Source organism: Babjeviella inositovora, assembly GCF_001661335.1.
Source record: "Babjeviella inositovora NRRL Y-12698 unplaced genomic scaffold BABINscaffold_9, whole genome shotgun sequence".
Lineage (NCBI taxonomy): Eukaryota > Fungi > Ascomycota > Pichiomycetes > Serinales > Babjeviella > Babjeviella inositovora.
Window position 1 is genome coordinate 475,075 of NW_017566846.1, and position 22,517 is coordinate 497,591.

The 22,517-nt window shown below is 54.6% G+C and overlaps 4 protein-coding genes and 1 non-coding gene across 5 annotated transcripts; 2 read left to right on the forward strand and 3 right to left on the reverse strand.

Moving 5' to 3' along the window:
• Positions 1-445: 445 nt before the first annotated feature.
• On the forward strand, positions 446-1,844 carry BABINDRAFT_162492 (uncharacterized protein). Its single transcript, XM_019129376.1, is given in 2 exon segments — positions 446-1,380; positions 1,400-1,844. The coding sequence occupies 1 exon segment, from the start codon at positions 577-579 to the stop codon at positions 1,345-1,347; it is 771 nt and encodes a 256-aa protein (XP_018984137.1). The 5' UTR covers positions 446-576; the 3' UTR covers positions 1,348-1,380; positions 1,400-1,844.
• Positions 1,763-1,844, reverse strand: BABINDRAFT_t268. The gene has a single exon. It is a non-coding gene; the product is annotated as a tRNA-Ser (tRNA).
• A 947-nt stretch (positions 1,845-2,791) lies between these two features.
• On the reverse strand, positions 2,792-3,526 carry BABINDRAFT_9045 (uncharacterized protein; the record flags this gene model as incomplete). Its single annotated transcript, XM_019132905.1, has 1 exon — positions 2,792-3,526. The coding sequence occupies one exon, from the start codon at positions 3,524-3,526 to the stop codon at positions 2,792-2,794; it is 735 nt and encodes a 244-aa protein (XP_018984138.1).
• A 253-nt stretch (positions 3,527-3,779) lies between these two features.
• Positions 3,780-5,970, reverse strand: REX3 (RNA exonuclease). The gene has a single exon (XM_019129377.1). The coding sequence runs from the start codon at positions 5,958-5,960 to the stop codon at positions 3,978-3,980; it is 1,983 nt and encodes a 660-aa protein (XP_018984139.1). The 5' UTR covers positions 5,961-5,970; the 3' UTR covers positions 3,780-3,977.
• A 1,194-nt stretch (positions 5,971-7,164) lies between these two features.
• MDN1 (AAA family ATPase midasin) lies at positions 7,165-22,352 on the forward strand. The gene has a single exon (XM_019129378.1). The coding sequence runs from the start codon at positions 7,181-7,183 to the stop codon at positions 22,250-22,252; it is 15,072 nt and encodes a 5,023-aa protein (XP_018984140.1). The 5' UTR covers positions 7,165-7,180; the 3' UTR covers positions 22,253-22,352.
• The last annotated feature ends 165 nt before the right edge of the window (positions 22,353-22,517 follow it).

Sequence of the window (22,517 nt, forward strand, 5' to 3'; positions counted from 1 at the left end):
ACCGGAGTTAATACACAAGGCATCTTCCGGACCTGCATCCAAGTAGGCGAAACGCCGTCTAGAACATGTCCCCCCTCTTTTACTTCACTCAGTAACAGGGTTGGTCTTGCTTATAGCGTAAACTCGCTCAGATCAAATCCTTGTCAACTGTATAAAAGGCCTGTGGCATCCGTAAGACCAAACCACCCTGCTTCATTGCTTGTAAATCTCCCATTAAACCATCTAATCATGTCTACTTATCCTGAAACTTTCCAAGGCTACATCGCTGAGAACAAGGCTAACTGGAACCACCCTAAGCTCACATCCTATCCACCAAAGACCTTCCAAGACAATGATGTCGACGTTGAGATCGAATGTTGCGGTATCTGTGGATCTGATGTCCACACCGCCAAGGGGTCTTGGCCATTTATGCCCAGCAACGTTGTCGTGGGTCACGAAATCATCGGTAAGGTCGTCAAGGTCGGTTCCAAAGTCACCAACCACAAGCTCGGCGACCGTGTCGGTGTCGGCGCGCAGTCCAAATCGTGTTTGGACTGTGATCGTTGTAACAGTGGTAACGAACTGTACTGTAAGAAGATGGTCTTTACCTACGGTGGCAAATACGAAGACGGTTACATCTCTCAGGGTGGTTACGCCTCGCACATCAGAGTGCACGAGCACTTTGTTTTCCCAATCCCAAAAGGCATCAAGTCTGAACATGCTGCTCCGTTGATGTGCGGTGGTTTGACCGTTTACTCTCCGTTGAAGAGATTCTTAGACCAAGCCCGTGCCACCAACGCTAACAAGGACGTCACTGTTGGTATCATTGGGATTGGTGGATTGGGTTCTATGGCCTTGCAGCTCGCCAAGGCTATGGGCTATACCAAGGTCTACGCCATCTCCCGTGGTACCTCCAAGAAGGAAGACGCTTTGAAGTTGGGTGCCGATGGCTTCATTGCCACCACTGAAAAGGACTGGGCCGAGTCCCACCAACACACCTTTGATTTAATCTTGAACTGTGCCTCTTCGATCTCCAACTTGAACATGAACTCTTTCCTCTCAGTTATGAAGTTTGGAGGTAACTTCACCTCGGTCGGTATGGGTCCATCTGACGAATCCTTCAATATTTCTCCGGCCTATCTCTACAGAAACCGCTCCACTATAAGCTCGTCCGCTTTGGGTTCCCGTACCGAATGCATCGAGATGTTGGAGTTGGCTGCGAGCAAGGGGGTTACTCCATGGATCGAGGAAGTGCCTATCTCCGAAGCTGGTGTCAGCGAAATTTTGACTAAGTGTGACAATGGTGATGCCAGATACAGATACTGTTTGACCGACTTCCATAAGGCTTTCCAGACCGGTAAGAACTAGATGTCCATAGGCTTATTGACTAATATAAGTTGAATAAGAAAAGCTGTATAAGAAAAGGCTGTAGTAGCCAGGGACTTGCTCGAGGGCTGGTGAAAACGACATTAGGTTTTTCCCGTGGATTGTTTGACAGCGGAGGAAGACTGAAACAGACGAGATACTAGCAGGGTTAAATGGTCTAGTGGCGCTACCTCAGAAACTGAGGGATTGAAGTTGCCGATTTTGCGGTGTTCCAAAAGGCGATAGCTGTCATTTGTCGCTTTAAGATAATTTTAACGCATTTCAGAGTCGAATCGGGGTGTTTTCCGAATCCATCATGTTGTAGCTCTCCCGTTGGATAAGGGCAATGAGGGAAATAATATTCCATATCTGCCAAAGGTTTTACAAACGTACTGACCTCAAAAAGGCAAAAAGATAACGACAACGGCAGGACTCGAACCTGCGCGGGCAGAGCCCAAAAGATTTCTAATCTTTCGCCTTAACCGCTCGGCCACGTTGCCTCGGTACATGAGATATCGGAGTTAGAGACTAGATCGATGTGGTATTTTACGAGACTACATTGACGTTACATTTTACTATAAATGGAACCACGGGCTGTGAGCCTGATGGATGGAACTGCGGATCGTGATTTCGGTGAATAGAAACACAGATGGCGATTCCGATGAATTGAACCATCGTGGTTGAAGTTCTAAAGGGCTCCATAAAAAGTTGGTTTCCGGTGGATGGAAAATGAGTTTAATTTAGAAGTATTTTTATTCTTGTGGAAGATCGTGATTGTATCAGTGGATTAATTTGATAATATCTTGTGAATAGATGACTGACTACAACTCCCTGGCTGGGATCCCAACAGGCGCTGGAACCCTGACACGAAAAACATGCATACGGTATTACGCCTATAAGTGTTTCACCTATGGTTCTCCTGGATCTGGATTTACTAGTCTGTATTCCTCCACTGGGAAGGGATCCTCTTTACATCAACCTCCTTTACCAGAAAGAGAGCTTCATTAAAAATGGTTCGATCTGTTAAGGCTGCGGTGTTGGCTGGGAATTAAATATTTGGCTAAAACGTGGACTATTGTCTGAGATTCTTGTAGGCCCTCTAGTTGCATCGGCTGTGCATCTGGTCCCAAAAAATTGCAATCAGAAAGTCGGTTTATCATCAGGGAATCTCGACCTTTTTCGGAAAATTACCGATGATTCTGTCCATAACTCAGACTGGAGGATTCAATCCATATATTGCGATGCCTTGAACTGAGAAAGCCAATCTGTTTCCGACACGAAATACATCCCGGTCCATGTTCCCAAGCGTTGCACAAACATCCGGAGGGTCGGTGGTAGATTTCAACGGAACTGTAGATTCGGTCCTTGTGGCTTTCCTCGGTTACCCTGGACACTTGCTGTTGTGGACTCTTCTAGTTATTATTGCCCCTCCCTTGCGGCTTTTCCTCTAAAATACGCCCCTGGTCGTCGGACGGTAGTCAAAGTCGCCCTCCCGCGGCTTATTAAGCAACACCTCGACAAAGAGAAACCGCGCTACTGCCTTCCACTTGTTCACCATCAATATCGAAAAGCATAGGATGCAGAACGTCATAGCAAACATCACGTATAGCGATACACTCCAGTTATACACCATGTAGATCGCCAACGTGGCAACCTTCACGCCCGCAGTTACCGGTTTCTGGGGCCATTCCCCTCGGAGAGCCGTAGGCAACTCATTCAAGATAACCTCCTCAATGCGCAACAACACGTCAAAGTACGCCATATCCACCCCATCACCAAACACCAGCGCCGTGGCGTTTGCCTGATAGATATATTTGTACGAGCTGCGAAGCAAAGAAGCACTGTCCTCCGCCACCTGAAGTTCCGGTCGGAGCTGAACGTATGAGTAAATCTGCTTTACGAGCTTGTAGTACACATATGGTACAAACACGAGATACACGACATCTCCCAACATCCGCCAGGGACTGCGGACCTGCCAGCGGCCTCTTCTATCATGCACCGCTTGGAGCATCTGGCGCTCCTCCTCGCGCTGTCGCGTCCGGCGGAGCAGCTCGACCATCTGGCGCAATGCACGGTGGCGCACTGCATCTGCGTCCGCATCCACGAGGTCACGATTGAGCGCATCAATCACGTCTTCTACTATAAGGTGTGGAACCTCAAAGTCCAAGGGTATATCAGTCATGGTTGGATAGCTGGAAGATCCTGAAAGGTGGCTCAGCAAGATGGACCCAAAAATTTAAATGCAGGCCGATGTCATTTTGAGATAAGATTAATCACGTGATAGCACAGAGTAAACCAGCATACGTTAAGACTGGTCCACAAATTACCAAAACGACAAATGACTGCAGCTGGAGTAGCAAGCTAATTAAATAAAATGGGAATTCGCTGCCATCGTTACGTCAATAGCTTATATTATATCATATGACAGTATCCTAAGAACGTGCGTATTAACGTTTGGGGGTGAGTAACGACTTATCTCGTACTTAGTACCCAGCAAAGCCTCTATAAAATTTGAATGTTACAGGCGATTTTATTTCTTTCGGGATCGTATCGCCTACTAGGTGTTATAAATCTTCTCTGTAGCTTATGCAATACTCTAGACCGGTATACAGACAATATTTCCCGCCATCGATCTATTTCTTTTCTAGGTGGAACTTAACAATGTCTATCGCCGCTAAGGCATCTTCGCTACTGTCATGCTCCCCCGTCTGGATCACTCTGCTCAAATACTGGAACGCCAATTGCTTCAACGAGCGGCGGGACCGTCTGGCGGTAAGGTTCCTGGGGTACAACACCGAAGTGTCCACAATCTTGTCGTGGATGATTCGCATCACGTTTACATCGTTCTCCAACCCATGGCCGATCAAGATCGTATTTTGGTCCATGTATTCGAACATCTTGTTCCTGAAAACCTCCTCAAAGGAGTCCGTTCCCGGTGGGATGTGTGAGACACCGGAAAACTGGGAGTTGAGATCAATGACCTCCCCCTGGGGCTTTACAAGCGTATCGTACACCGTCTTCCCAGTAAGATAATCCACAAACGTGACTCTGATCGCCTCAAACCCCCATGAGGTGTACCCCATTTCACAGTCCACACCCAAAGCCTTGAAGCTACTCGTCTTAGCCCTGGCTGCAGGAAAACTGTCCACCCGGATGAACGGAATGAGGTGGTGCAATTCCCTCGGGTCTTCGGGCTTGTACACATGGTTCTGAGCTGCGACACATCCGATAGAGTCGAGGCCGTTGCCACAGCATTCGTAGGTCTTGGCCAAGTTGTCCGCGGCCATCCGCTCCACCTTCTGGCTATGCAGTTTCTTGGGGTGGAACTGGCAGGTGGTGGGCACCAACTGGTTTTGAACGTTGAATTTGGAGTTGCACCGCACACAGTGTTTGAAACTAAGCGATTTATCAGCCGCGAGGGGCTCGGGAATTTCGGTGACGAAGCCGTACAGTTGGAGTGTCGGAACGGGAATAACCACCTTCTGCAACCGCTCAACCATGCCTGAAGGGGGTTCTTGGGCCTTTGGCTTGCTATCCATTAAAGATTCTTGGCCTTTTTTCAAGCGGAAAATGTACTTTTTGATGGTGTTGCTGTAGGTGATGTTGGAGGTGGTGGATGCGATGGCATACTCCTTCTGGCAGGCCAACCTAGTCGGCGTTCGGTATCTCGGGTACTGCGCTCGTACCACTTTTAAAATCTCCAGGATAAAGAGTACTCTCTGGGATGTCACCGCCGGGGCGTTGGGGTGAACAGGTATTGGTGCCAATGGAATGTCCTTCACTGGCAGTGAAATCTTCGGCAGAGAAATAGGTTCGGTTAGAGTTGGATGGGTTTCTATTGGGAGAGCATCCACGGTTTTTTTTGTAGTATACTCCTCAGTCTTCTCCGGAGTAGCCTCCTCAGTCTTCTCCGGAGTAGCCTCCTCAATCCCTCTCAAAGCATCCTCCTCAATCCCTCTCGAAGCATCCTCTTCAATCTCCTTCGGGATAGCCTCCTCAGTCTCCTTTCCGATCGCGTGTTCCTCCAAAGCCAGAACCCCAGATTTTTCCTCCACTTCAGTGCTAGATCCCGGGTCTTTCCCCGCAGCATCTACCTGGGTGCTCTGGTAATAGTTCCTCTCGGTCGCTATCTCAGCTTTCAACTGACGCTGGACCCTGGAATATTCCATATCCAAATCATACACGTACCGTTTGTTCCCTCCTTTAACCAACGTATCAAGGTATTTGTTCATGCAATGGTTGTACGAGTTGTAGAAAACCTTCAATGCCAAATCTGCCTCTATTTGAATGGGGTCGTAATCAAACTGCCTTTGCTGGAAAAGATTGGACATCTTGCGAATCATCTTCCTTCGATGGAATTCGAACGTTTCGTCCTGGAAAATGGGAATTTCGAGTGGAAGGGTCTGGTACAGAACGTCTTTGGCGATCCTGACGGATTCAAAAGGAGCTTGGGGCTGAGCATCTCTGCTTTCAAGGCCCTCGACCTTCCGTCTCTTATAGTTCGCGAGGTCCTCCGCCGTGGCAGCCCTACTATCGTGTCTGAAAATGCAGCCAGGAAATACGCATGTCCCTCCGCTGTTAACTGTAGGACAGATGATATCCAAAAAGGTAGCCATACTTGTAGCGATTGTAGCTGTCAGCTGCCAACAGATCTGAAGCGCAAAAACACTATGTATTTATGTGGTCGTGCGTGGTTAATTATGTGTGTGAAGCACGACCTCGTCGTGACTGAGGCGTCTCAAAGTGCTCTGGCCAGTGACTCAAAGGCTGGATGGGCATAGATAAAAATACTATACGTTTACTGAATATAATAAGCAGGTTAGAATTATATTTAGTTAAAAACTCTTCCTTCCCCTCCTATTTTCAACACAATACTACTATGTCATGCTATTTTATTATATTATACGATTATTTACAACGAATATGAAATATACAACTAATAGTATAAGGTATTATTTAAGATATATTACACGTATACGCATATATGCTTCTATACACAATTTATTTATTATTAATTCTGCACTCTTATATATAACAAGTATAATACGGGTATCACCAACAAGTACATTTAGGACATTAACGAAAATTATTGCTATGTATACCTATCACTATATAAAATAAAACGTGTATGGACTGCAGTTTTCATAATAAATCCGGTACCACCTTATACTTTCAAACGCCCCAATATTGATCCCAAATACTTGCTCTGTACCCACTTACATTATTGCTAGTCTCTCCCTAACTGTATCTACTACATAGCTTTGGTGGCTCGGGGTACGTATATTCATTTTACGTATACCCCTATGCATGTCTATCTAGTAAGCCTGTACCACAGATACGGTCATGAAAGTATAAGCGTAACTGAAAAGCAACTCGGATAGGAACTTGGAGATATATATACTTTATTAACCACGTATCTCAGGCCATCCACCACGGCTACCATCTTTCCCCCAGGTATCTAGATCTGTCCATTCGTCATGCATATGCATGTGCCAATACACGAAGAATCGGAATGCTTGCCCCTTGGGGCACGATCAACATGCCGGCCGCAATTCATACATAAAAAAGTCAACAAAAGCTAAGGGACTATCCCCACTAATAAAATACTGCCTCTAGTCGCTCGATCCAGGCAAATCTCTCGTACGTTCAACCTTGGTGTGCTCCAATGCATTCCCAAAATCCGGGTAACCTCATCGCATCATGCACGATAACCCCAAAATAGCAACAAGGAAAAAAAAATTCTACGCAGGAGAAAATTTGTACATGAAAAATTGGATCTGAAAATAATTCCAACTCCACAATCTCATTCCATTTCCGCCGTTACATCTAGAATATAATGAACAACAACGTTGTTCTTTCGGTATCGTGCGTGCAAGCGCAGCACGCCACATACGTGGCACACTATGCGCTCAAGCGCACCCCTGCGCTCTACACATTTGACCGCTCTGTGTCGGTTGGAGAAAATTTGAATCGCTTAGCCTCCGCTGCCTTGGACCCTACTGCCACAATGGCCACGTTCCACGCTTACAGACCAATTTTCCTCGATCTCGTGTCGCGCTGGGTCAGCAATCCCTCCATGGAGGCCCAGGCGCTTGGCTCCACTCCATCCGTGCACGGCTCCCTCGTGCTCCAGGCCATGGCGAAGCTCGTTTCGCTCTCTGCGGATGTGTTGACGCTTTTGGAGCACTTTCTCAGGCAAACCAACATCTTCACCGCGCTCCAGATGAATCTTGAGGCTATTTCTGCCTCCGAATTAGAGGCCGTGCTCCTCGCGACGTACCGCATTTTCCGCTTTGACCAGCACCGGTTCAAGGCTTTTATCTCCCCTGACGTATTGTATCTCGTGATCAAGCACGAGCGGACGAATCTCCGCGTGGCAAAGCTCCTCGCAGTAGAGCTCCTCGCCGTATACCTATCGGCCTCCGAGACCGCGCGAACGAAGATGCTCGCAACCCATGTCGGCGATGGCGAGCTCATGGGGAGCTACGAGGGGGACACGGTTGATTTCCGGTTTCTTGCACTCTTGGAGGCGAAAAGACTTTCCAACGTCAGCGCGCTCGGACCATCTCCCGAGAGCTTCCTCGGTAAAACCATAGTCATTGAGCCCGCGGCTTTATCGCCGTTGGTGACCTCCGTCTGCGGGATTCTTGTCCCCAACCTCAACCGCGAGGCGGCCGAACAGATCGAGCTCGTGCCAACCATTAAAGCGACAGCCGCACTCCGTGCGCTCGCGCACAACGTCCAGAACAACAGACCGGTGATGCTTGTGGGCAAGGCCGGTGCCGGTAAGACCTTCCTCATCAACGAGCTTGCAAAATACATGTCGTGTTCCGCCTCTGTGGTCAAGATCCATTTGGGCGAGCAGACCGACGCGAAGCTCTTGCTCGGGACATACACCTCGGGCGACAAACCCGGGACATTTGAGTGGCGCGCCGGGGTGTTGACCACGGCCGTGAAGGAGGGTCGGTGGGTGTTGATCGAGGACATCGACAAGGCGCCGACGGAGGTTCTTTCGGTGCTCCTCACACTTTTAGAGAAGCGGGAATTGGTGATTCCGTCGCGCGGCGAGGTTGTAAAGGCCGCGAACGGGTTCCAACTCCTCTCCACGATCCGTGTGGCGGACGATGCGCGCCGTGCCACGGTGCCCGATCTCATTGGACTCCGCTTGTGGCAGCAGATCTCCCTTTCCCAGCCTGATGACTCAGACTTGTATGCGATTCTCACCACGCGCTTCCCGCTTCTCCAGCTGTTGGTGAAGCTTTTCATTGCCGCGTTTAACCGGGTCAAGGAGATTTACCAGCTGCCATCATTCATCTCGTTGAACAAGGGCGCGCATCCGCGCGTGATCTCCGTCCGCGACTTGATGAAGTTCTGCACACGCGCGCATGCGTTGCTCGCACATGCGGGGGTTACCCAGCATGACCAGTTGGTGGATGCCGCCGTCTACGACAACATTTTTGCCGAGGCCGTCGACTGCTTTTCTTCCTCCCTCTGCGAATCCACCGCTGCGTCGCTTGTCATCAACGTGGTGGGCGAAACGTTGGAGATCCCGGCAACCAGAGTATCGCTCTTCCTCCTGAAACATGTCCCCGTCTTCCAGGACGCTGTAGACCACATCAACATTGGCCGCGCCAGGCTTGTCAAAAGCTCGTCGGCTTTGACCAAAAAGAAACACTCGGAAAATGTAACGTCATTTGCCCGCACCAACCACGCGGTGCGTCTCATGGAGCAGATAGGGGTTGCTGTTTCGATGGTGGAGTCGGTTTTGCTCGTGGGTGAAACCGGTACCGGTAAGACCACCATCGTCCAACAGGTGGCCAAGTTTATGAACAAGAACCTCACGGTGATCAACGTCTCTCAACAGACGGAGACAGGCGACCTTTTGGGTGGCTACAAGCCGGTCAACACCAAGACCGTTGCCGTTCCCTTGCAGGACACGTTTGAGGGCTTGTTTATCGCTACGTTTTCCCGCAAGCGGAACGAGAGGTTCTCGCTCGTTCTTTCCAAGTGCTTCAACAAACAGCAGTGGAAGAACGTGACCAAGTTGTGGCGTGAGGCGTTCAAGATGGCAAGTGAGGTCTTGCTCCGGGAGGAGACGCCGGAGGCTGAGAGTGCCAAGAAGAGAAAGCTCTCGGCTTCGGACAAGTCTGAGTTGATGGAGCAATGGACCAAGTTCCAGGCCCAGGTGAAGCAGTTTGAAATCCACGCCTCCACCTTGGACAACTCCTTCGTGTTCAACTTCATCGAAGGGTCCCTCATCAAGGCAGTGCGCGAAGGCGGCTGGTTGTTACTTGATGAGATCAACTTGGCCTCAGCTGACACCCTTGAGAGCATTGCTGACCTCCTTTCCGACCACCGCTCGGTGCTTCTTTCGGAAAAGGGTGAGGTTGAGTCCATCCGTGCGCACCCCGACTTCCGTCTCTTTGGTTGTATGAATCCTTCGACTGATGTGGGTAAGAAGGACCTTCCGCCAGGCATCCGCTCGCGCTTTTCCGAAGTCTACGTCCATTCGCCTGACCGCGACATCTCCGACTTGCTCGCCATCATTGATCAATACGTCTCTCGCCACGCTGTTGGTGATGAGTGGATTGGGAACGACGTCGCGCAGTTGTACCTTGAGGCGAAGGCTTTGGCCGAAAGCAACCAGATTGTCGATGGTGCCAACCAGAAGCCTCATTTTTCCATTAGAACCCTCACCCGCACATTGATCTATGTCCGTGACATTGTGGCGATCTACGGCCTTCGTCGATCGCTCTACGAAGGTTTCTGCATGTCTTTCCTCACGCTCTTAGATCTCAAGTCGGAAGAGCTCCTTCAGCCTTTAATTGCCAAGTATACGATTGGCCGCCTCAAGAACGCAAAGGCAGTCATCTCCCAATGTCCACCGCCCCCGGCCAACGCTGCGGACTACGTCCAGTTCCGCCACTACTGGATGAAGCACGGTCCCGAGGAGCTCCAGGAGCAGCCACACTACATTATCACGCCGTTTGTCGAGAAGAACATGCTCAACCTTGTGCGCGCAACCGCCGGCCGTCGTTTCCCGGTCTTGGTCCAAGGTCCAACCTCTTCCGGTAAAACCTCCATGGTTAAGTACCTCGCGAACATTACTGGCCACAAGTTTGTGCGTATCAATAACCACGAGCATACAGACCTTCAGGAGTATCTCGGGACGTACGTGTCGGACTCCACCGGTAAGTTGTCCTTCAAGGAGGGTGTTTTGGTCGAGGCTTTGCGCAAGGGCCATTGGATTGTCTTGGACGAGCTCAATCTCGCTCCAACCGATGTTCTTGAGGCTCTTAACCGTTTGCTCGACGATAACAGGGAGTTATTCATCCCCGAGACGCAGGAGGTTGTCCACCCCCACCCTGACTTTATGCTCTTTGCGACCCAAAACCCGCCTGGCCTCTACGGGGGCAGAAAGGTTCTCTCCAGAGCGTTCAGAAATCGTTTCTTGGAGTTGCACTTTGACGACATCCCCCAGGACGAGTTGGAGACGATTTTAAGGGAACGGTGCCAGATCGCCCCGTCTTACGGTAAGACCATTGTCGAGGTCTACCGCCAGTTGTCGGTGCAGCGCCAGTCCTCCCGTCTTTTTGAAAAGAAGAACTCGTTTGCTACGCTCCGTGACTTGTTCCGCTGGGCAATGCGTCCAGCCGTGGGCTACGAACAGCTCGCGGCGAATGGCTACATGCTTCTCGCCGAGAGGGTCCGCCAGGACGACGAGAAACTCGTGGTGAAGCAGGCGATCGAGAAGGTTATGAAGGTCAAGTTGGACATGGATGAGTACTACCACGGCTTGGAAAACTCCCAGTTGATGGCCATTGAGAGCTCCGTCGTCTGGACCAAGGCCATGCGCCGCTTGGCCGTTTTGGTCGAGACTGCCTTGCAGAACAACGAGCCGATATTGTTGGTGGGTGAGACCGGCTGTGGTAAGACCACGGTCTGTCAGTTGATCGCCGAGTATGTTGGGAAACAGTTGGTGACGATCAATGCTCACCAGAACACGGAAACCGGGGACATCCTTGGGGCCCAGAGACCGGTGAGAAACAGAAACGAGGTCCAGGCAAAGGTCGGGGCGATGCTCCAGGAGTTGTTCACTATTTGGGACATTGCATTTGATGAGAAGGCGTCGATGGAGGAGTTGTTGAGGGTGTTTGACTCGAGAAAGCCAGAAGCGTGGGTCACTACCAGTACAGAGATTGACATGAGCGCAGAGACGGAAGCTAGCACTGAGGCTGGCACTGAGGTTATCCTTGAGGTTAGTCCTGAGGTTACCGCTTCGCCAGCTTCCCTCGCTCTGCTCGTCACCTCCATTCAGGCTTTGAGAAGTTCTCTAAACATCCTCTTTGAATGGAACGATGGTCCCCTTGTCCAAGCCCTCAAGTCCGGTGACTTTTTCCTCCTCGACGAAATCTCCCTTGCAGACGACTCCGTTCTCGAGCGTCTCAACTCGGTCCTCGAGCCCGAGCGAAGCCTTCTTCTTGCGGAAAAGGGTACGGAAGACGCCTTTGTCACGGCGGCCGATGGCTTCGAGTTCCTCGCCACCATGAATCCCGGTGGGGACTATGGTAAAAAGGAGCTTTCCCCGGCCTTGCGGAACCGTTTCACCGAAATCTGGGTGCCGTCCATGGATGACTTTGCGGACGTGCGCCAGATCGTCGAGGCGAAGCTCGCGAGCGCGGCGCAGCACCTTGCGGAGCCGCTTGTGGCATTTTCCGAGTGGTTTGGCATCAGGTACGGTGGCGGGAGCGCCACCAACGGTGTGATTTCGCTCCGTGACATTCTTGCGTGGGTGACGTTTGTCAACGCGACGTGCGACGCCGAGGCGCGCGCGCCGTTGTCCGCCGCGCACGCGCTCCTCCACGGTGCCGCAATGGTCTTTATTGACGCACTCGGGACCAACAACACCGCATTCCTCGCGGAAAACGAGGCCCAGCTCCGCGAGCACAAGCTTGCGTGTGTTGCGCGCCTCTCAGAGCTCGCGGGCGCGGACTTGGTTGCCGCGTATGCCGCGCGCCCCGCGGTCGCTCTCGGTGATGCACTCACCTGCGGCTCGTTTGCGATCGCGCGTGCATCTGCGGCGCGTGACACTGCTGCGTTCAACCTCCGTGCGCCCACCACCGCCGCGAACGCCATGCGCGTGATCCGTGCGATGCAGGTGCGCAAGCCAATCCTCCTCGAGGGGTCTCCGGGTGTGGGTAAGACGTCGCTCGTTTCCGCGCTCGCAGAAGCAACCGGCAACCCGCTCACGCGTATCAATCTCTCCGAGCAGACCGACTTGGTCGATCTTTTCGGGTCTGACGCGCCATCCGTGGGGGGCAGCGCGGGCGAGTTTACGTGGCGCGATGCGCCGTTCCTCCGCGCCATGCAGCGCGGTGAGTGGGTATTGCTTGACGAGATGAACCTTGCGTCACAGTCGGTGCTTGAGGGTCTTAACGCGTGTTTGGATCACCGTGGGGAAGCTTTTATCCCCGAATTGAACAAGTCGTTCGCGCGCCACCCCAACTTCCTCGTCTTTGCGGCGCAGAACCCGCAGTACCAGGGTGGTGGCAGAAAGGGGTTGCCAAAGTCGTTCGTGAATCGTTTCTCTGTTGTCTACATGGACGTGTTGACACCGGAGGATTTGTCCATGATTTCGCGCCACATGTTCCCCCACATTGCGGCCGACACCTGCGACAAGTTGATTGCGTTCATGGCCGCGCTCGAGCAGGAGGTGGTCGTGAAGCGGTCCTGGGGCTCGTCTGGTGGGCCATGGGAGTTTAACCTCAGAGATACCCTCCGCTGGTTGCACTTGTTCAGCTCCGCGAGCGTGGCGGAAAAGGTGCCGGGCGACTTCTTGGACGTGGTGATTGCGCAGCGCTTCCGCGCAACTGGCGATCGCGCGCGCGCACGCGAGTTGTTTGCGGGTATTTTCGGCATGCTCCCGGCACGCGACAACTACTTTGCGCTCGGACAGGACTACGTACAGGCTGGCCGCGAGATTGTCGCACGGGCAGGCTCTGTCGCCCACGCCGCGACGCATCGCCTTGTTCCGTTGCAGTGCAACACCGCACTCATGGAGTCGGCATTCATGTGTGTCAATCGCAACTGGCCATTGATTATCGTGGGGCCAACCAACTCTGGTAAGACCGAGCTTGTTCGCCTCACCGCGTCGCTTGTCGGCGCGCACGTTGTGGAGTTTGCGATGAACAGCGACGTGGACAGCATGGACATTCTTGGGGGGTACGAGCAGGTGGACGTTGCGCGCGGCATTGCTGCACTCTGCCGTGCGACCGCGCACGTGCTCCGTGACCTCACCGTCGTCAATATGAAGGGTGCAACCGACGCTACCGTCATGGGTCACGCCCTCCGTCTCTTGAAGCTTGTCTCGTCCACTGTGGGCACCGAACACTTTGCGGACGTTTCGCATGCGGTGCAGCACCTCTCCCAGCTTACGGGCAACATGGATCTTGTGGACCTCGCGGCGCAGTGTGTGGCGCTCGATGGGCAGCTTGCCGCTGCGCAGAGCGTCAAGTTTGCGTGGTTTGACGGGCTTTTGGTCTCGGCGGTCGAACGTGGTGACTGGTTGATTCTCGATAACGCTAACCTCTGTTCGCCGTCGGTGCTTGACCGTTTGAACTCGCTCTTGGAGCCAAATGGGACCTTGATGATTAACGAGTGTGCGATGGAGGACGGGACGCCTAGAACGGTTGTTCCGCACCCGGGCTTCCGTTTGTTCTTGACAATGGATCCGAAGTACGGTGAGTTATCTCGTGCGATGAGAAACAGAGGGATTGAGGTGTACATGGGGGCTTTGGAAGAGCGTGCGACGGCGTTTGATAGAAGGGTGTTGGGTCTCCAAGCTCTCACCGAAGGTGGAATGGAGGCTGAATCTGAGCCTGTTTTCGCCCTTGTTCCTGTTACGGCGTTTGTCCACCCCCAGGACTCGGCCACTCGGATGTTCTCCCTTCTTGATGATGTTTTTGAAGAGGCTAGCTTTGTTGCTGGTCTTACTTCTGACGATGCCTGTAGCCCCGTCGCCGGCGAGATGTTGTCGGGAGTGCTCACCAGCACCCTTCCCTTTGTTTCCCTCACGCGTCTTGCGTCCTGGAAGTCGGTCGTCTTCCAGTCCTCCGAGTTCTCCGACGCATACAAGGCCGCGTGCGAGGCGGTGTGCGCTCGCGCAGCCTTCCTCGCGGACGCCGGTGTCGCGCGCCAGTTGCGTGTGAACTATGCTGCGGTTGAGCCTGTCGCGCACGTGCTTCTCGGCGATTCCGCGTTTGTCGACTCTCAGGCGCTCCACCCGCTCGTCAACAGTTATCTCACCACTGAGACCACTGACGGTGAGGTTTCCGATGGTGAGGTTTCCGAAGTTACCGAGGCTCTCGCAGAATGCACTCTTGCCGCACGGGCATCGAGTGCGCGCGAGTGTAACCACCTCTTTGACGTCCTTTTCGGCGTCTTTGCCGCCAACAAGACCGTAACGGAGATCTCTCAAAACTCCCTTACCGGTAAGGTCAATGAGCTCTCCTACATTGAGCGTTCCGCCGCCGCGTTCCATGGGCGCAACATTAAGAAAGCGCCGCGCCTCGCGATCTTCAAATTTGTGCTGGATATCTCGGCCTACATTGGCGCTACCGTCGCGCGCGTCGCGACTTGCGATCTTGTATTCCGCTCTACAGGGCTCTATGGTGCGCTCTTCGCGCTCCAGACGCTCTGGACAAACCTCGTGGCGGCAGCGCGTGCGCAGGACGAGGCGCGCTTGCGCGTCTACCAGCAGTTGATCGAGAAGTGGATGGACGAGCACCGTGACAACGAAATGATCCAGCTCTTCATTTCAGACCTCTCCGCCGCCATCGCCTCTTTTGGCGAGGGCTTGGTTTTGACCACCGGGACGTCCATGGCCGCCCTTTGGGAGGCCTTCCGCGGCGTCTACCCGGCATCGGAGACCGCATGGGGCCACCGTGACCAGGTGTTGGCGCTTGCGGCAGACTTTGATTCCGCCGCGGCTGAGCAGCACGCTGATGCGACCACTGCCGTCAACGGGTTGCGCCGTCTTGTGCTCCAATTACTCCAGGACGCCGTCGCGGGCGTGTCCGACTTGGAGTTTGAGGCACTCGCACGCGATGTTGCCGCGGGGATCGAACAGCTTCGAGATATCGCTGCCGTGCATCTGGTTGTGCGCGCGCGCAAGTTCCAGCCGGAGTTCCGCATGTTGGTCAACTTGGCTGACGTGTATGACGCCGACGCCGACTCGCTTTCAGAAGACCGCCTCACCTTGGCGCTCAACGCCGGCCGCTCTACCGAGGTTGTGGCGCGCTTTGCGACTCACACCCTTAAGCCATACCCGGCGGTGTTTGACTCCCTCTGGGACTTTGGTGACGGCCAGCACACCTCCTACGTATCTGCGCTCGTCACCGATGACTTGTTTGTCTCGCTCGCAGACAAGTGCGAAGGTGCGAAGCACACGCCTGGCCGCGACATTCCGCAGTTCCTCCGCGATATGGATGGCTTCGCGGCCAGTGTGGTGCGCGAGTCGCCCGCGGTACTTGCGGACGCGCGCGCGAAACTCGCGCGCTTGCTCGTGCAGTGGCTTGCGGCGATCGTCGCGTGCCACACTGTCGACCCTGCTGCACACGCGGCGGTTGCCGACCTTGAGGCACATGTGTCCGTTGCGGCGATTGAGACCGTGCGCGCGTGCCTCGTCTCCTGTGACGCGGCATTCCTTGCGGTTGTGGACGGATTCTTTATGCCTTCACTCTTGCTTCTCGCGGAGTCGTGCGATACTGCGTCGCTCGGCAAGGCCTGGGTGCTCTTTGCCTGCGGCTCGATCCAGCTCTACGTCCCATCCTCCGAGTATGACCCGGCAATCACAGACCACGTGGTCCACCAGGTGTTTGTGCAGCAGCAAGCGGCCGTGCGCGCGCTCCACGCGTCGTGGAAGGCCGTGCGCGTGACCGTCTCCGGCACGCCGCTTATCCTCGAGGATCACCTTGCCACGTGTCAGGCGGTGCCAGCGAAACCGAAGGTGTTCCGCCAGAGCGCGGTTGGCGCGGTCTTCGAGGAGTGGAAGGCGTTCATGGACTCTGCGATGGCCGTGGAACCTGTGGCAAAGCTTCTTGCAGCATTGGAGGGTGATGCGGTCCAGCAGGCCGCGATGTTCCAGCATAACGCTTCGCAGTTCCTCGTGCGTCTCCACCAGGGCCACTCGCGCTTCGCAGATCTCAACGACATTCTCCGTGGGCACGTGTTCGGGCTCAAGCTCGGATACGACTTGCTTGTGACCGCGCGTGACACCGCGGCGCTCCTGACGCCACGTGTGTGGGCGCTCGATGTGCCGCAGCTCCTTACGCCGCAACGCCTCGCGTGTGACTTTGCTGCGATGAGCGCGCACTGCAAGAGCGCGCCGCTTGACGCGCTCGCGACCGAGCACCTCATGGCGTTCTTCATGCAAATGCATTTTGCCATCGACGCCACCGCGCCTGGCCGTTTAGACGGCATGCTCGGGCAGATTCTCCAGACAGTGTACTACCGTTGGTCGCTCCGTCGGATGAAGGAGCAGCAGGACGAAACCGCCAGCGGGAGCTTGTACAAATATGCTGATCCGTCGCACGAGGCTGAGGACGATTTTGTGGGAATGTTCCCTGATTACGAAGAGGTCATGGATGCGGGGACGCTTGATGCTGCGGCCGCGAGTGCTGCAGCGCAGGCGGGTGCGAAGGCCGCGGCGCAGGCCGCGACTGATGACGCGTACTACGCGCTTTGCCGCGCGTACATGGCCGCGCAGATGGGCGAGTCGCGCACTTCAGCACGTGACCTTGTCGCGCGCGGGGCCGCTGTTTTCCGCGAGCTCCGTGCCGCGGACTGTGCGCCGGGCGCGCTCAGCCCTGCGGTGTTGTCGTCGCTTGTTCTTCAGATGAAGGACGCAACCTCTGTTTTCTCGGCCAGCAACACCGATGCTGTTGACTTTTATCGTGGTACCATGCCCGCGGAGACGCGCCGCGCGGGTGCCGTTATGGAGCGCCTTGCGCGTGGCGTCGCGGCGTTGCTCGCGCAGTGGCCTGAGCACGCAACGCTCCAGAACATTCTCGCGGCTGCGCACGAGTTCCTCGCGTTCCCTGCCGCGACACCGATGGCGCGCCTCATCCAGAAGATTGAGCAGGTGTACACGTACATTGCTGAGTGGGAGAAGTACGCGCACAGCGGGGTCTCCCTCAAGGCGCCGTTCGACGAGCTCACACGCTTAATCGTGTCGTGGCGCCAGTTGGAGTTGAAGTCGTGGAGCTGTCTCTTCCAGCAAGAGGACCGTGTGGTGGAGAAGAGCCTTGGGAAGTGGTGGTTCCACCTTTTCGAGACGATTATCGTGCCGATTATGAGCGAAGAAGAAGAGGAAGATTTTGACGTGGAGGACATCAAGATCGAGGACGTCAAGGTTGAAGATGCTCGCGCGGATGCCACGGACGAAGCGGTAAAGGCCCCTGCCTCTGCTGACACCGAGATTGGCTCTTCCCGCGTCCTTTCCGCTCTCAACATCTTCCTCAGTGAAACCACCTATGGTGAGTTCCCTCACCGTCTTGACCTTGTGCGTGCGTTCACCGCACACGTACGGGCGCTCCTCCCTGCGTCTGCACCGGCACTCTGCTCACTTGCGAACCTCATCACGTTCTACGAACAGTTCGCGCCGGTGATTGCCGAGCACGTTGCGCAGAAGCGCAAGGCCCTCGAGAAGGACGTCAGCGAGGTTATCCTCCTCGCAAGTTGGAAAGACGTCAATGTGGACGCGCTCAAGCAGAGTGCACGCCGCTCGCACGCCGCGCTCTACAAACTTGTGCGCAAATACCGCACGGTGCTCGCTGGCTCCGTTAAGCAGATCATTGAGACTGGATTGCCGGTGTCTGGTGCTGTTTCCGAGCACGGCGCAGCCATCAGCATCCCTCATTTCTACGACGTGGATCTCGCAGCGGTAACCGCGGTGTGCGCGACGCTTCCTACGTGGGCCTCGCGTGCGGCGCGCCTTCGGGACATCTCGCTCGTGGAAAAGAACATGGGCGTGTACGTGGCGGGGGTTGCGAACGAGGCACTTCCAGACCTTCTTGCGTTCGCGCGTGAGTTGCAGGGTGATATGGAGGAGCTCCGCCGTAAGACGCCGGGTGAGGCGACGGAGGAAAACAAAAAAGAGGTGGCGGCGCTCAAGACGCAGAAGCGGATGTTGCTTGCGGCGACGCTCCGCCAACTCCGTGCGATGGGCGTGAAGACGCACTTGCGCGCGGACGTGGTGGCGCGCCAGGCGTCGGTGACGCTTGTGTTGGCGCGCGCTGCGTCCTTCGCAGGAACATCGCTTGCGGGTACTGACGGCCACTTTTTCCGGGTGCTCGATCTCATGCCACGCTTGCGCGCGGCGGCGGCTGACCCCGCAGAGGATGTTCCACCTGCGGATGTCGCGCGCGGGCTTGCGGCAGCTGAAAACCTTCTCTGCACGTTGGTCGCGCAGCGCGGGCCGATGCGCAAGTTAGCCACGCACACATCCACTCTTGCGGGGCTCGTGCAGACCCTCGAAGCCGTTGGTGATATCGCGATTGCCGATGCGATTGTGCCCGCCACCATCGCCGACTCTGTGGTGGCCAACACAGCCTCTGTGCAGTGGTACGCCGCATGGTTGCCAACCTTGCTCGACTTTGCGGTTGAGACAGCATCCACCGCCGCACAGATGGCGCAGACCTCTGTTTCCACCGATGTGTTCACCAATGCGAAACTCACGGTCACAGCGCTAGCTGTGAACGTTGCGACGGACCGCCACCTCGGCACCGATGCCCAGGTGGCTGCGATCGACGCGTTTGGCGCGTTTGTCGCGACGTTTACCAACCAGTTGGACGAGTGGATCGCGGACCACCCCGCGCTCGCGTTCGTTGCGCAGACGGTGCGTTCGTGGATCTGCATGCAGGACGCCAAGTTCTGCGCGCAGCTGTCGACGTCGCTTACAGCGATCGGCACGATTGATGCCGCGGAGCGCGCGTTCCGCGACCTCGCGACGGTGGTGATGCTCTCCGTGCAGAAGATCACCGCCGAACAGAGATCGGGGGAGATCACCGCTGAGGACGAAAAGTGGATGGCGTTGTCCCAGCAGCGTCTCATGAAGTACATCTCGCTTCTCTACCCCCAGACGGTGCAAAAGCGCCTTACGGCGTGTATCACGGCGTTGCGCACGATTGAACACAATTCCGCGACGGCTGCGCTCGTGCGAAACCTCGTCGCGTTCACACTTCCGCTCGTGCGGCGCTACTTTGCGCTCGCGCTCACGGTTCTCAAGCGCGCACGCGACAACTATGCTGCGACTGCGCGCGCAACGTACCTCATGGCGACCGCGCTCCACACGCTCACCACCCAAGGGTTCTGCTCTCCGCCACCGCCGAACACCACGAAGGAGTCGGATAACCTCCAGGACGGGACCGGGTTGGGCGACGGCGAGGGTGTAACCAACAACTCCAAGGACGTCGAAGACGACGAGGATTTGACGGAGGATGCCCAGCAGCCCAACTCCGACCAGAAGGACAAGGACGAGGAGGAGGATGAAAATGATGATGCAGTGGATATCGAAGGCGATATGGCTGGCGAGCTCGAAGACGCCTCTGACCAGGAGAAGGAAGAGGGTGAGGAGGGTGAGGAGGAGGACTTGGACGAGGAGGTTGACGACTTGGATGACTTGGATCCAAACGCGATCGACGAGAAGATGTGGGACGAAGAAGCCCAGGAGGACAAGAAGGAGAAGGAGTCCGAGCAGATGCCTGAGAATTCGTCGTCCAAGGATGAAAACCAGGGAGAAGATGAGATGGAGGGTGACGATAAGGAGATGGAGAATGATAACGAAAACCCGGTTGATGATAAAGAAGGTGATGAGGAAAAGAAGGACGATGATGAGGCCGAGGAAGAGGAGGATATTGGCCAGCAGGACGACGAGGTGAAGAATGATGAAGGGGAGCAGTTGGACAACAATGTTCCGGAGACCGAGACGTTGGAGCTTCCAGAGGATCTCAACTTGGATTCGGGAGATGAAAAAGACGATGATAAAGACGAGGATAAAGACGAGCCGATGGATGATGGCATGGATGAGGATCTTCCGATGGAGGACGATGCCAAGGCTGACAAAGAGGAGGAGGAGGATGCTGAAGGTGAGGCCGAAGGCATGGAAGAAGATAAGGATGAGGGCTCCGACTCTGAGGGCGAAGAAATTGAGGGCGAGAATGTCGAAGGGAACGCCGAGCCCGAGGAGGAGACGGAGGAACGCGGCGAGGAGGAGGAGGAGGTTGGTGAGAGCGCCGAAGACAATCCTGAAGAGGAAGAGGCTGGCTCCAAGAAGGAAGACGAGGAGGAAGCACAAGGTGAAACTATCGAAGGTCTTGAGGGTGATGAAGCGGCAGATGCTGAGGATGTGGATATGGAATCGGCCGTGAAGCAAAACGACGGGTCCAAGGGCGATGGTGACGATAACCAGGTTACCGACGAGAAGGATGACGTCGGGGCTAGCGGGATGGCGAACCCTCAGGACGAACAGAACGACCAGGAGGCGAGCAATAACGACGACGAGGCTCCAGATGCCGCGCAGGAGTCGTTGAAGCAGCTCGGGGACTCGCTTAAGGAGTTCCACCGCCGTCGCCAGGAGATTAAGGAAGCCGCCGAGCGCGATGAGAGCGCCGAAGAGGCTGCCGCCGAGCGTCCAGACGAGTTTGAGCACGTTTCGGGTGAAAACACCGCTAACGAGACCCAGGCGTTGGGGGCGGCTGATAAGGAACAGGTCCAATCGATCGACGACGAGATGGCCATCGACGAGGAGGAAGAGGTGACCGATGAGGCCAAGACTGAAGAGGTTGGAGAGGAAAAGGCCGAGGATGGCGAGGTCCAGGAAGCCCAGGAAGAGGTTGGGGACTTTAACGGTCAATCCAAGGGTGCGTTTATCGGCGAAAGAAAGACCATGAACGAAAGCGGTCTTTTTGCCCAGGAGGAGTTTGCGGACGTGGAGATGGAAGAGGTTGTGGAGTCTGGGTTGGTGGAGGATGCGGTCGCGGCGCCACGCGCCATTGAGGAAGCGCGCGAGCTTTGGCGCGCGTCGGATCTCGCGACACTGGAGCTCACCGCCGGGCTTTGTGAGCAACTCCGTCTTATCTTGGAGCCAACCCTTGCCACTAAGCTCAAGGGTGACTACAAGACCGGTAAGCGCCTCAACATGAAGCGTATCATCCCGTACATTGCGTCGGAGTTCCGCAAGGACAAGATCTGGTTGCGCCGCACCAAGCCGAGCAAGCGCCAGTACCAGATCATGATTGCTGTGGATGACTCCAAGTCGATGGCCGAGAGCCATTCTGTGGAGTTGGCGTTCCAGAGTATTGCGTTGGTGTCCAAGGCATTGACCCAATTGGAGTCTGGTGGCTTGTCGATTGTCAAGTTCGGGGAAACTACCCAGGTGGTTCATCCGTTTGACAGACCATTCACGTCGGAGACGGGGGCCAGGGTTTTCCAGTGGTTTGACTTTCTGCAGACGCGCACAGATGTCCAGCGCTTAGTCAGCCAGTCTATTGGGTTGTTTGAGACAGCCAGAGCCACCGGCGACGCGGATCTCTGGCAGTTGCAGATTATCGTGTCTGACGGTGTCTGCGAGGACCACGCGACGATTCAGAGATTGGTGAGAAGGGCACGTGAGGATAAGATCATGCTTGTGTTTGTGGTGATTAACGGGGTTAACTCGAGTGAGTCGATCTTGGATATGAGCCAGGTGAGCTATGTTCCAGATGCTGCGGGGAATATGGTGTTGAAGGTGGACAAGTACTTGGACTCGTTTCCGTTTGAGTTCTATGTGGTTGTTCATGATATTAATGAGTTACCTGAGATGCTTGCGCTTATTTTGAGACAGTATTTCACGGAGTTGGCGAGTGCTTAGGCAATCGTGAGGATGGAAGTGGATTGATAGGTGGATTGGTGTATTGTATTATATTGTATTTTAATTTTTTTTTTTTTTACCTTGTTTAATTTTACATGAGTGAGATTAATGTAGAAGGGTCAAAGAGGCAGCAAGAGGTAATGAAGCTCATAGAATATAGACAGTGACGTTTATACATAATTAATTATAATATCAAAGCTATCTCGCGTGGAGGAGTTTCACGGCGACGTTAATTTTGCTGTATTATTTGCATTGCATTTTGCAT